Below are 12,857 nucleotides of genomic sequence, written 5' to 3'. Positions count from 1 at the left end.
CTCTTACCCAGGTTGAAGGACCCCCAGATGACTCCAATGCACCAGGTTCAGGGTCACACTTTGAAAAACAGTCAGTCGTAACATTATTATTATTATTATTTTTAATTTTAAAGAAAATGAGCTATATTCTAAGGAATTCCACCATCACTGGAATGGAGAAGTAACCAGCTCTTACACAACTTGTATTATTCAAAGCATTTCTAAAGTTCATTTCCGGAAATTGTTTTCAGGATCTACGGAACATCAGTTCAAACATCCTCACGGGTCATGAACTTCCCGCTTAATTTTAAGGAACACGTAGAAAGAGCCTGCGCTTTGTAGTCACATAGATCAGCAGATCCTGAGCCCCTCACACCTTGACCGTGTTGATGGGTTTCCACAGCTGCAGAACGCAGGTACTGAAACCTGCACAGATTCGCCACGTGAAAATGCTCCCAGCAACCAACAATAATTATCCTGCTTTGAGTGTAGCTCGGATCTGTTTACACATAGCTGCATGGCATTTAACGCCAAAGATGTTGAGTAAAATACATGAACATCAGGAAAGATCAACAAAAGAAACTGTTTTTGTTTTTTTTTTTTAACCAAGGTTATTAAATAGATTTGTTTTCTCATGCCAGTCAAAGTCTCTCTGAAGACAATTCCAACGGGATTCTTTTTAAAAGACAAAATTATATAATCAAATATATTGCACTCTAAAGTTCAGAGAGTAATCATTCTTTGGCTATGAAATTTCTCTTCATTGACTTAAAAATATACCCCATGACCGCTTTCAGTGCTGGGTAGCTGATGTTTTGAATTCTCTATTAATCCGCGCTGTGCTTCAGGTTGCTCTACGTGCACTGGACTCTTAGACAATATTTGCTGTTTCTTCAGATATTTCCTACTCTGTTTACACAAGTAAAGGACTAGCCAGAAAGAACCCAGATGGGGAAATGCAGGATGGCGGCCGCTTTGACTCATCTGGGCACACGAGACACACGCCATCCAGTATTCTCAGTCAGAATCAAATCTCTCTCGCACAGTGTGGTCCCTTCTCCTTCCATCTCTCACTGGGGTTGGTTTGTTCTCATTTTAATTACAAAGCCTTTCCTTTCTCCTGAGAGTGATACTAGAACGAGGAAGATAGAATCACAGTAATATCTACACATTCCCGACTCATATCCAAAAACTATTCTGGCGTAATTAGAAATAAAGTTGATCAAAACTACACAGCAGCTAAACTTGGGTGGATAAAGAGAGAAGAGGGGCAGAAGCAGGTATGTTTACAAGAACTCTGATTCGAAATGGTTTTTTCTTTATAATAATATGTGTAAATTATCCAAAAGCCATTATCCCCTCCTATCTCTCTATGATTTTTATGGTGATTTAAGTAATCTACGCTTATCACGTTTACAAGGCACATCTTTGGGGGCCTTAAATTAAATAAAATTAAACAGTGGACTGCTCCCAAATACATGCAACAGCTATTAATGCGGAGGCAGGGATTGTTCTGTTCACTGATCTTTTAGCTTGCCCTACTTTTCTGCGTCAGGGTTTCGCAAACAGCTGGTGGTGCTGACTACAGGGGGAATTAATCTTCCATAATATATCCATTTTTTCTGAGTCCCCAGGAAAACATTCGGAGTTCTGTAATTTTCTTTCTCAATGACTCTGTCACCCAAATTCCTGCTGCCAAGACCTCCCATCACTTTACTCTTGCAAAAACAATTAAATGGGTTGCACAGTCATGCACAAACATCAGTCCCTTTTCCGTAGCTACCTTCGCTTTTGTTCTGCTGAGGGAAAGGAGGGCGGGGAGCGGTTAGAGGATTAATGTCTTAGACGTATTGAGAAATATCCTCAGATGTCTGGTTCACTACGGACCAAACATCTGGTCCTGGTAACATGAGGCTTAAAATAAACAATCACTGCTGGTAGACTGTGATTCAAGTCCACCATATCTCTAGGATGAGTTTCCCCCAAGCTAAGGCCTCTTCCATTTGAGCCAGATCATCCGAGAAACGTGTATTTTTAAATGGAATGTAAAAGTCACAGATTTCATATAGGCATACAAATAAAAAATAAAAATTGTCCATTTGGGGTAAAATATTTAAACACAAACCCTGATATTGGCCAGCAGTGGTCAGCCAGCAGCATGAGCATCTCATTCGGTCTTAGTCAACGCGCTCCCAACATGAATGATTTTATTGCTTTCTTAGGAACCAGACACCCTATGCTGGTATGTGTTTGGGTGTATAAAGTGAGTGGAGAAAATGATGTGGTTTATAGTGACTATCATGGGTTGCTCCCCTCACGACATCCCCTGGTCCTTCCGTCTCCACGCACACATGTGGTTTAGGCGGGACTGACCCCAGCACCAGTGCCAGGGGCGAGGAAGGAAGTGTATGGAAACCATTCAGGCCCTGGTATCCTCTGGGGTACAGCAATTGGCTGAGGTGGGTACATGACCGAAGCTGATTCAATCAGAGGGGAGCCAATGACCTTTACTCATCCCCATGTGATGCAAACAGTCTGCATAAGGAGGCCTCGAGGGAAGCAAGCCCAGCGTGGCCCTTTGCATCCCAAGCATTGCAGAACGTTAGGGCTGGATGACTTGCTACAGTCGGTTCTCTTTGCTTCCTTCCTGCCTCCGTCTTATAGGTAAAGGAACCAAGGCTGGACGAGATGGAGCAACTTGTCTCAAATTACACAGCACCACTGCTTTGACTCAGCTTTGATCCGGATTGTATTTGTACCCCCTCCCCAAAATGGGTTTTGACTCACGTAATTTAAATGTAGAAATAGTTTCTCAGTGTTCACACATCTGTATTAGTTAACAGGGGAAATGATGCTATAGCAAGAATTACGGGGGGGCGGGGAGGGATTTCCTCTCCTCTCCGGGCACATAGCTGGATGGCATTCCCAAGTGTCCCCTGCAGTGGGGTGTGATCGTATTACAGATTTGGGGGCCAATGAGACATGAGCAGAAAAGACATGCTCCGCTCCCTAGATTGCCCTTTAAACCACCGACACACAACTGCCCACGCTTTCCCAAACCAGAGGCCTTCAAGCTCCACGTTGAAGATGGTGAAAACACATGCTAGACGGAGTCTGAGTCCCCAAATTACCGATGGGACAGAGCCGCCCACAGATCAGACACATCAGCCAGACTCTACAGGAAGGAGAACTGTCTACTGTGTTAAACCACTGAGATGTCAGCGGGTTATTGGATTTATAATGGTAACGCCCCCAAGCTTTACCTTAACTGATACATAGGCACTGTCTGCACTAAAACTTCTTTAAAAAGATATACGTGAAGCCTTCCATGGCTCAGACACAGAGGATCAGACTTAAAACAAGGGCAGCAAGGATAGAAACAAGCAGAGAGCATTAGCTTCAGGGCAGTGGTCTGCTACCCCCTATAGGTCTGCAGGATTCTATGTCACGGCAAAGCCTACACCCATAATTGGTGGTTTGCCGAAAATGATTTTGAAAAATGTTGATGGTATTTATTGCCCAGGAGACTCAAAAGGCATAATCAAATTCAAAACTGCTGCCTTCTCCCTACTTTAATTTTAATCAAACCGACAGTGAAAGTTAACATTACCAGACCTCTGTCTAGAGAATACATTTTTTGAAATTATCCAGGATAATAAAATTGTCCCGGCTGAAACCGAGACTTATCTGGAGGGGCTGTTCCATTTCTGCAGTCTGCAAGAGTACTGCGTGGGGGCTCAGTGTGGTAGGGGGACATCAGGACTCAAGGTCATGCCAGGGGTGTGACCTTGGCCAAATCACCAAGTTCCCTTGGCTTCTGTTATATCGTCTATAAGATGGGATTATAACTTTTTTCAGGGGAGGAGAACTGGAGGAGATAACAGGTGAAATCCTTTCAAATAAAAGGAAGGAAAGGAGAGAAGGAGAGAAGAGGAAGAGGGGAAGGAAGAAGGGAGGAAGGACAGACTCTATTATTTCCAGAAAGACATGTATTGAAATTAGCAATGTGTCTCCAGTGTCAGAAGTTCTTTAGAAAGATCGAGGTCATACACAGGAACTGTGCGTGACTGTGGGAAAAAAGGTTGAGGACAGGAAATGTCACAGGCGCCATAGCAACAAGGGTCCCCGGGCGGGTGGGGGAGGTTGTAAAGCAGGTGCTCACCATAGTGTGGAATGATGCTCCAGGCCATGGCAGACGCATAGATGCCCCCGGTCATCCAGAAGATGCCCAACCAACTGAGGTGCTCTCCTCGCTTCTCCCGAGATAAGAATTCAGAAAAATAGGCAAAAACAATGGGCAGAGCACCCCCAATACTGCAGAGAGAAAATGTCGGAAAGAAAGAATCAAGTCATACACCAAAAATGGTCATAGCAGAAACCAAGTTGCTTAGATCCCACCCTGGGGCTGTGGTGAATCAACCCATCTGAAAGATGGCGAAGGCAGCATCAAGTTATTTTGATATTATACACTGACTTTACAACCCGGCCCCTTTCTAAGGTTCAACTTTAAGATAGTATCTTGGAAGCTGAACAAAAAACTCAGTCCAGGGTTTTACGGAGGTACCAGTCAGAGCGGGGTACCAGGAGCGGCGGCGTAGGAAGATCTAGTGGTGCAGAAGCCCTGAGATTACACACCCTATGCCCGAGATGAGTCGGCAGAAGAGGAAGGCTCCGTATCCCTGCACGAAGGAGGAGAGAGAGGCGAAGGATGCGTTGACGGCCAGAGACATGCTGAGGACTCTCTTCCTCCCCAGCTTATCGGCCAGGCCCCCCAGGATGAAGGCCCCTGCCATCATTCCTAGGTAGACTATCAGCCCTGGGTAGGGGTGGTGGCGGGGAGGAAGGGGAGAGAGAGAATACAAATGTTAGAGACTATGTGAGGTTTTAGAAAATCAGACGCCCATTTTTATGCATCCTAGAAATTCCACGTCACTGACATAAAAGGTGGAATTGTGACAGATGTTCATGGTGAATTAGAAGTTCTGTACAAATTCGACTTCATAGGAATGCTATTAAAAAAAAAAAAACAGTCTCACAAGTTTACAAATTACCTACACATATTAAAGTAGGTGAACCGTAACTGGGTTTGCTGTGCCTTTCGTAAAGTCTACTCTTTTAGGTACATAATCCACAGAAGAAGGAAAGGCAGTCATTTTATTTTTAAGCAAAGCAGATACAGGGACCATTGGGAAGGAAGAAAAAGGTACATGTTGAAAAACAGCAATTGCCAATAAGACGAGCTATTTTTTAAACATCCAAATTTTATTATACAACCCAAAAGGGCCTTTTCCAATGTTCAAATTTCTTAGGGGAATGTGGAAGAGAGCACCAATGAGCTGTCCTTTCTTAAGCACACGGAACTACAACTTGCCTTATAATAAAAACAGTTCGTTTAAGCTATCATTTAAATATATTGCTGTAGACACATATACAGTATTTTAATGAAAGCCAGCATCCTCACAGAGGTGGCAAACCTCCGAAAGCAGACGGATAATCCTTTCCTATTAAATACTGCGCGCTCACTCATTACCAAAGATTGTCATAAGTACATACAGTATTGAGTAAACCCAGGGAGGAAACTTTGCAGAACGGCTTTCATGCAGACAAAACGCTGAAGACAAATTTCGGAAGTACCCTTTTGCCCAGCCTTGACTGCAAATCAAACAATGAATACAAATTGTCTTTCACAGAAAGGAAGCTTCTCCTAGACCTGCAGGTGCTTTATTTATGCAGATGTGTCTAGGAAGGGCCAGCATAAAGAGCTGCAATTAGCTGGCACATCGGCTTGAAGGTAGGTCCCCAAAAGAAGAACTCTAACCACGCTCTGCTTTATCTTTCCAGTGGCAGACTTCTTTCTTTAATTAATTAATTAATTAATTAATTTCCATGGAAGGTTAATTGACATACATTATATTAGTTTCAGGTGTGCAACATGATGATTCAACATTCATGTACATTGTGAAATGGTCCCCGCAATACATCTAGCTAACATCTGTCACCATACATAGAATTTTTTTTTTAAGAGAACTTTTCAGGTTTATTCTCTGAGCAACTTTAAAATATGCAATATAGTGTCGTTACCTATACTCACCATGTTGTACGTTACTGGCCCAACACTAAATTATTCTAAAATTGAAGTCTGTGCCTTTTGACTTTTTTCATGCAACCACACACCACCACTACCCTCAGCAACCACCAACCTGTAATCTGTATCTATCAGTTTAGTATTTTGTTTCATTTTACGATTCCACACATAAGTGAGGTCTTACAGTATTTGTCTTTGTCTGACTTAGCATTTCACCTGGCATAATGCTCTCAAAGTCTGTCCATGTTGTTCCAAATGACAAGATTTTGTTCTTTTTTTATGGCTGAATAACAGTCCGCTGTGCGTGCTTGTATATAAAAAATACGTAAATCACATTTTCTTTATCCATTTGTTCTCTGGACACTTAGGTTGTTCCTGTATTTTGGCTACTATAGACAATGCTGCAGTTAATATGGGGATGCCAGATTCCTTTTTTAAATTATTTTATTCTATGAAATGAGATGATAACTTTGGTGTTAATGATTCACACTAAAACTTTCTCTACTCGTCCGCATTATAACTCCTCACTTCTATATTGCTCAACGCCATGAAATATGTTATCTTCTTTTTCTTTTCAATATATGATGTTGCTTCATGAAATATGCCTGCGAGTCTACAAGTATTTATTAAATGCCTGCTATTAGGGAAGCAACAGGGCACAAAAACATGAAAATCTCTGCTTTCACGGAGCTTACACTCCGAAAGTAAGAAAGAGAGAGTAAACAAAAAAGCGAGTAAACTATATAGCAAGTGGGCTACTGATAAAGGTTATGGAGAAAAAATAATGCAGCGAAGTGTTGGGGGTAGAGGGAGGAATAGGGAGAGTTGTTGGTGTGGGAGGTGGTGATTTTAAATACAGTGATTCAGGGACTTTTCATGGAGATGGGACATTTGGGCAAAGACTTCAGTGGATCCAGGCAAGGAACTCCAGGAGAAACTGCCAGCGTGTGCTCCTGGGTTCTTTCCTGGGGCCGTTTCTCTGCATCCTTGGAGGACTCACAGAGAAATGGCAGAGTGAGGATTTTCCATCCCCCCTATTTCACCAATTTCCCAGGCCCCAGCTCAGAAAATTTACTGAACAATTTCCAACTATATTAGGTCACTGACATTTGAGAAAATGAATCACAATGTACAAACCCAACACATAGTGTGTGTCATGCTGTATTGTAATAATATGTGGGCCAGTGTTCCCGGCTAGACTATGAGTTGATCTGCCTGATCCAGCTCTGACTAGCCAAGGGTTTTCAACATCTCGTTCCCTGCGGACTTAATCTTCTCAGTTCTGAGCCATGGCTGTGGCTAGCAGGACTGCCTTGAGCACCGTTGAGGATATCTTAAAACCATCTTCCACTGCCATGACCCATCTCCACTGAGCAAGCCTGAGTGACCCTTCCACGACACGGATTTACAATCTCAGCAATGAACACTGTGCCAGTTATTAAGCTATAAATACTGTGCCAGTCTCTCGGCTTGGAAGCCACCCTTCTAGGAAGCCATCCGTCTAGGAAGTCATCCTTCTAGCCCTTACTCTGTCCACTAACCACACTGTGCCTTGCTGGCCACCCCCTGCTAGGCCTTGCCAGTAGGGGACGCTAGAGAGAGGCTTGAAGGTTAGAGAAGCAAGGAAGAGAGAGACCTGTGCTTTCTGCTCCTGTAAATTTAACCGGAGAAATAACTTCTCCACTAGCAGCAGCATTGTCTTTCCATGGTTGCATTTGAATCTTGTGAGCAGAACCAGCCACATCCTGCCCACATCAACTGCAGCCAGCCAGGGCCCACTCTCCAGAGATCTGAACTGTAGCTCCATGAGGCCCCTTCTCTGAGCTTCTTAGTTATAGTAATTCCCATTTCTTCCCTTTATTCTCCTATCCCTAAGAGTGGCAACTGCTCCCAGCATTCACAAGCCTCAGTATACTTTACCTGTCCAATTAATAATTTTTATATTAAATCTCTCTGTTCAAATAGGGTATGATTTCTGTTTCCTGGTTATATATTGACTAAACCAGTCACACAAAGGAATAAATGAATCTTAGAGGTTAGATATTGATTCCAACCCCTTAGCTTAACCATATGCAGAGCCCGAGAAAGTCAGTGACTCTCCAGGAGCCTTGCTGCTGGCCCAGAGTCCGTATACCTTCCCTTCTAGTCTACTAGCTCCAAGCCTGGTGTTTTTGCTACCAAACCTCACTGTCCGAGGCAAAGAAGAAACTAGAGGGAACACAAAATGCCTCTAAAAATAGTGTTGTAGAAGATCAGAATATGCCACCCAAAATATGCCATTTTGGTATGAGGATTATTTTGAGCTCAAGAGAGCTGAGAAATAGCAGACCAAAAAAGACAAAAAAGAAAGAAAAAAAAAAAAAGAAAAACAATTCTCTGCCTTGCCCCACATTTGCCTAAAAGCAAGCTCAAATTCAATCAGCAGAGACTCTTATCGGCCCAGACACAGGACTAAGAGGACTACACATTAGTTACCTTACTGACTTTGATATATTTGTTGCTTTAAAAACAGCCACTGATTTAGTGTGGTTCTTAAGAAAGCACTGCAGGCTCCTTGTGAGATCTCATAACTTTGGAAATGGAACGACTTCCTTCAGAAATGACAGTGCACCTAAGCATGGGGATGCATGCGAAAGCAGGTGCCTTGGCCTATGGCAAAGAGCACAGGCTTTAGAGAGAGGCAGGCACACCTGGGGAGGAGCTGGGGTTGGCACTTTCTGGTTGTGGGACCTACTGTCAGAATCAGTAACTTCTCTGACCCTCATTTTCCTCATCTGCAAAATGAGGAGATTAATACCCATCCATGGAGACCTGGGAAAGTTAAATGACTTAACGTATGCAATGTGCCTGGTATGTAATATAAGCACAAAGTACCACTTTTTTAATATATTCTTTGTTGCGCATTTGAACATCACTGTATCAAACCATCTCAAAAGATATATTGTTGATTATCTATCATGCATTGAGAGTGGAGAAGGATTCAGGAAAAGGCTCTGCTAACAACACAAACTGTAATTTTTTTTTTTTTTAAGGAGAGTCCACATCCACTGACAGAAATAGATTTCTTGATAAATATAATAAAGAAGGGGGGAAAAAAACCTTACTAAAACAACCTTATCTTCCATTAGGTTTCCCCATAGATTTACCTTTCCACAGTTTACCATGCAGGAAAGCCCAAAACCTTTTTCGTTTGTCTTGTCGCTCTTCTACAAATTTATAGTTCTTTGTGAAGATGCTCTCTAACCCAAGTTCTAACCATCCCTCTGAGTTACTTATGTGTATACACACTGTATGTATTAATAAACTCAGTTTTTCTCAAGTTAATCTGTCTTTTGCCATTTTAATTTGCAGGGCCCCCAGCCACTGAACCTAGGATGTAGAAGGAAGTTTTCCCTCTCCTGCCCTGTCTTTGAAATCTACAAAAATAAACAATGGAGGAAAGGTGGGGTCAGGCAGAGAAGAGAAATATGAAATTAATGATTCCTCTGGAATGGCTGTGCTAGTAAACTCATTTAAAATCTGTCTTTAGCAGAAGAAATTAAGACTATATTTGGAAAATTAGAGTGCAATGGAGTTATCAAATATTACTTTAGCAGGAAGCAGATAAGGGACTAGTTAGAAAGTCTACCATCCTTCAATTCCACTCAACAAGCTCAGTGGCATATTAGAGCAATGCCCCCTAATGCACTGAGGTTTTTAAGAAAATTAAGAACCATGGTTGCTGCTTGCTGAATAGGGGGAGTGGGGTGAGAAGGGCTTTTCCTCGGTGGTAACACCACAGAGGGAAAGGAGTCCCCCTCCTGGGACAAGGGAGAGGCCTGCACTGACAGGTGCCATGAAAGGAAGAGCCCAGTCTGGACGGCAAGATGATCTGGGCCACGGTCCTGGCTCCCCTGGTTACCGGCAGCATGGCCATGGGCAACTCCTTCAGCCCCTCTGATCATGGCTCCCTATTTGTGAAATTCGGATAACAGTGCTCATCTTGCAGAGTCGTTAGCATTATATAGAACAGCGGAGTGAAAGCATCTAGCAGGATGCCGAGCATAAAAGCAAATGCACCACTAATAAAAGTTGCTATTGTCGTTATGAGCAGCGCAACAGAGAATAGGCTGTGATCTGAGAAAGACCCAGGATTAGAAAAGTGAAAATAAGTTGGTGGTATTTTAAAATCAAACCAACCATATATTAAAGGAATTTCAGGAAAGAGGACAGCGACTAGCAGAAGAAGCTTATTTATAGCAGCGTACCCTTTAAATATCTCTCCTCTCCTTACCTGCAGAAGCACCCAGATTACAATAAAGGGCTCTTTTTAGACTGAAATATTTTTCAAGTTTTCTCTAACAAGACTTCCAGTGGGGAAACCTTTTTTAATTTATCTATATATTTTTTGCTAACTCTTATTTAGATTTCTTAAATTCCCGGTTTCAATGTCATCTCCTTAGAGAGGCATCTGTGATGTTCCAAACTAGGGCTCGACTAACTTTTTTCTTTAAAAAAAAAAAAAAAAAAAAAAAACCAGAAAAAAAAAAGTCTTGTAAATGATTTATTTTGCAAATGTCCTATGGTCTCTGTGACATATACTTCTTTTCCCTATATTTTTCTTTACAGTCCTTTACAAATGTAAAAACAAAAACAAGCCCCAGCCCTGTGGGCCACAGTTTGCTGACCTCCGTTTTATCAGCTCTGCTACTCTTTCTATTACATACTGTTCCTTTCTTTATATCACATGTGTCTATTTGCTATTATACGACATTTGTCAAACTCCTTTGACAGTGAAACCCTAGAGGTAGGGACTGCATTGCTTCCATCCTCGGTGTATCTCTAGCGTCCAGCGGACATTGGCACATAGCAAGCGCTTCACCAGTACTTGTTCGAGAGACGCACGGCTGCTGTCGGCACATTTTAGTCCTCGTATTTGTGCACATATGACCATGTACTGTATTTACATGGTTGAGACCATTCTGAGCAGGAAGTTTCACAACTTATTTCTTTCCCACCTGACAAATGACTCAACGAAGCACATCTTTGTGCATATGTGTTTTTGTCTGCAGTGCTGGTTATTTTCTCAGAATTGATCTCAAGAAACGAAATCACAAGGTCCAAGGGGCTTAATGAGTTTGTGGTTCTTGAGACACAACGCCAGATTTTCTCCGGAGAGCTGGTCCATATTGCAAACCTCTCGCCATCTCTAGAGATGCTTTTCACACAGAATATATCCTCTGAGCACCAGAGGCAGCAGGGTGAGGAGATACACGATCAGACTGCACTGGCTTCTACGGCAACGTGGGACAGAAAACCTTCTACGCAGGTGAGCAGCCCCGGCCAGCCTCCACGGAGAGGAGGGGTTCACATTCAGTCTGTTTGGGGGGCCCCATGGGGCAGGTCATAGCCTATTACATTCCTAGGACCATCTAACTGTCTCCCACTTCCTTCTTCCCTACCTCGTGAATGTCTGAGACTTTGAAGCTTCCTTCTCAGAAACTAAATCGATCGTTTGCAAAGTGAAACCAGCTCATCTGGGCTTGCACTATATGAGATGTATAAATAAAGAGGGATTTTTACATCCACTGGCCTATGAGGGGCCATAAGCTGTGTACTCATGAACTTTACACTGGACCTGAGTGTTCTCTGTCCGACATGGTTCCTGGCAGAGGGGCTATGAGGAGTCCTTTGTGCTTCCGCTATTCTCGTTTATAGAGGGTTAAAGGTCATTCTTTGGGGCCCTTTTCACAGCCTGACACTGGGCTAACAGTCTATGCCCCAACAAGGCTGCAGAGCCTCGTAAAATTGGCACCTGGCCTCTCAGGTTCGGCTGGCTAAGCATTTCATTACCCTCTCGCCTACAGAGACAGGCTGTAACCAACTCCAGCACTCTGACGGGGGAGGCCTAGCATCTACTTTACTACAAAACAGCCCTTGGTGAACACAAGCAGTGATGAGTGGCTACTCAGGACAAGAAAACTGCATTACGGACTGCAATCCAGCACGCATTACCGGAGGTCCCTGAGCAACACTTCCCTTGTCACATAAACTGGGGATCTCCAGGGTCATGCAAATAAGAATACCTACAAAAACCACTGAAAGCCTGCAATGCACTGTGAAAATGTAAATAGGAATTTGGGGTATGATCCCATTTTTTTTCATGCTGGTCAAAGCGCCTGGAAATATCCCAACCACCACCATGAACATAAGAAGGAAGCCATTTGGGGAATGTTCTTTCATAGCGAGATAAGCAAAGACCCTGACACCTCAACAGCTCCGAGTGACCCTGAGTCTCTGTGTAACTACCTGGTTCTCTGGGACTGCACAACAAAACCACTGGGGATTTGTTAAAGAAATGCCTAAGCCCACACCTCACCCACAGAGATTCTGATCTAACTCTTCCAGAGCAGGGCCCGCTGTTTGAACAGGCCCTCAGCTGCTCTAATGGGCAGACAGGGTGGAGAACACTCATCTAGAGTTGTGGTTCTCAACTGGAGGTGATGCTGTCCCCCCGGGGATGTCTGCCATTATCTGGAGACGCTTTCATTCGTCATAATGGGGAGCTGGTGGGTAGAGGCCAGGGATGCTGCTAAATATCCTACAATCGCAGGACAGCCCTCCAGAGCAGACTTATCCAGCCCGAAGGTCAACAGCGCATGCTGTTGAGAGAGGCCACACTAAGGACTGGTTCGAAAGAAAGTCAACAGCTGCTTGAACTGTACAATACGGCTCTGCAATGTTTCTGGTCCCACCTGCTCTCCAGAACCGTGTCACTCCCCCCATTAAGACACTATTTCCTTGTCCTTGAAAT

The 12,857-nt window shown here is 43.4% G+C and overlaps 1 protein-coding gene across 5 annotated transcripts in view; it reads right to left on the bottom strand.

Annotated features, from left to right (window-relative positions):
- The window catches only part of SV2B (synaptic vesicle glycoprotein 2B), a 105,231-nt gene that overhangs the window by 26,348 nt on the left and 66,026 nt on the right, over positions 1 to 12,857 (bottom strand). For all 5 annotated transcript variants that reach the window (XM_016151669.2, XM_016151666.2, XM_016151670.2 and 2 more), the window contains exons 3-4: positions 4,615 to 4,795; positions 4,142 to 4,293 (exon numbers count right to left, since the gene is read on the bottom strand). In XM_016151669.2, coding sequence (XP_016007155.2) covers positions 4,142 to 4,293; positions 4,615 to 4,795 — 333 coding nt within the window. The remainder of the gene's footprint in view (positions 1 to 4,141; positions 4,294 to 4,614; positions 4,796 to 12,857) is intronic.

This window comes from Rousettus aegyptiacus, unplaced genomic scaffold (assembly GCF_014176215.1).
Source record: "Rousettus aegyptiacus isolate mRouAeg1 unplaced genomic scaffold, mRouAeg1.p scaffold_m13_p_14, whole genome shotgun sequence".
Taxonomy (NCBI): domain Eukaryota; kingdom Metazoa; phylum Chordata; class Mammalia; order Chiroptera; family Pteropodidae; genus Rousettus; species Rousettus aegyptiacus.
This window is presented reverse-complemented; position numbering and strand designations above follow the sequence as displayed.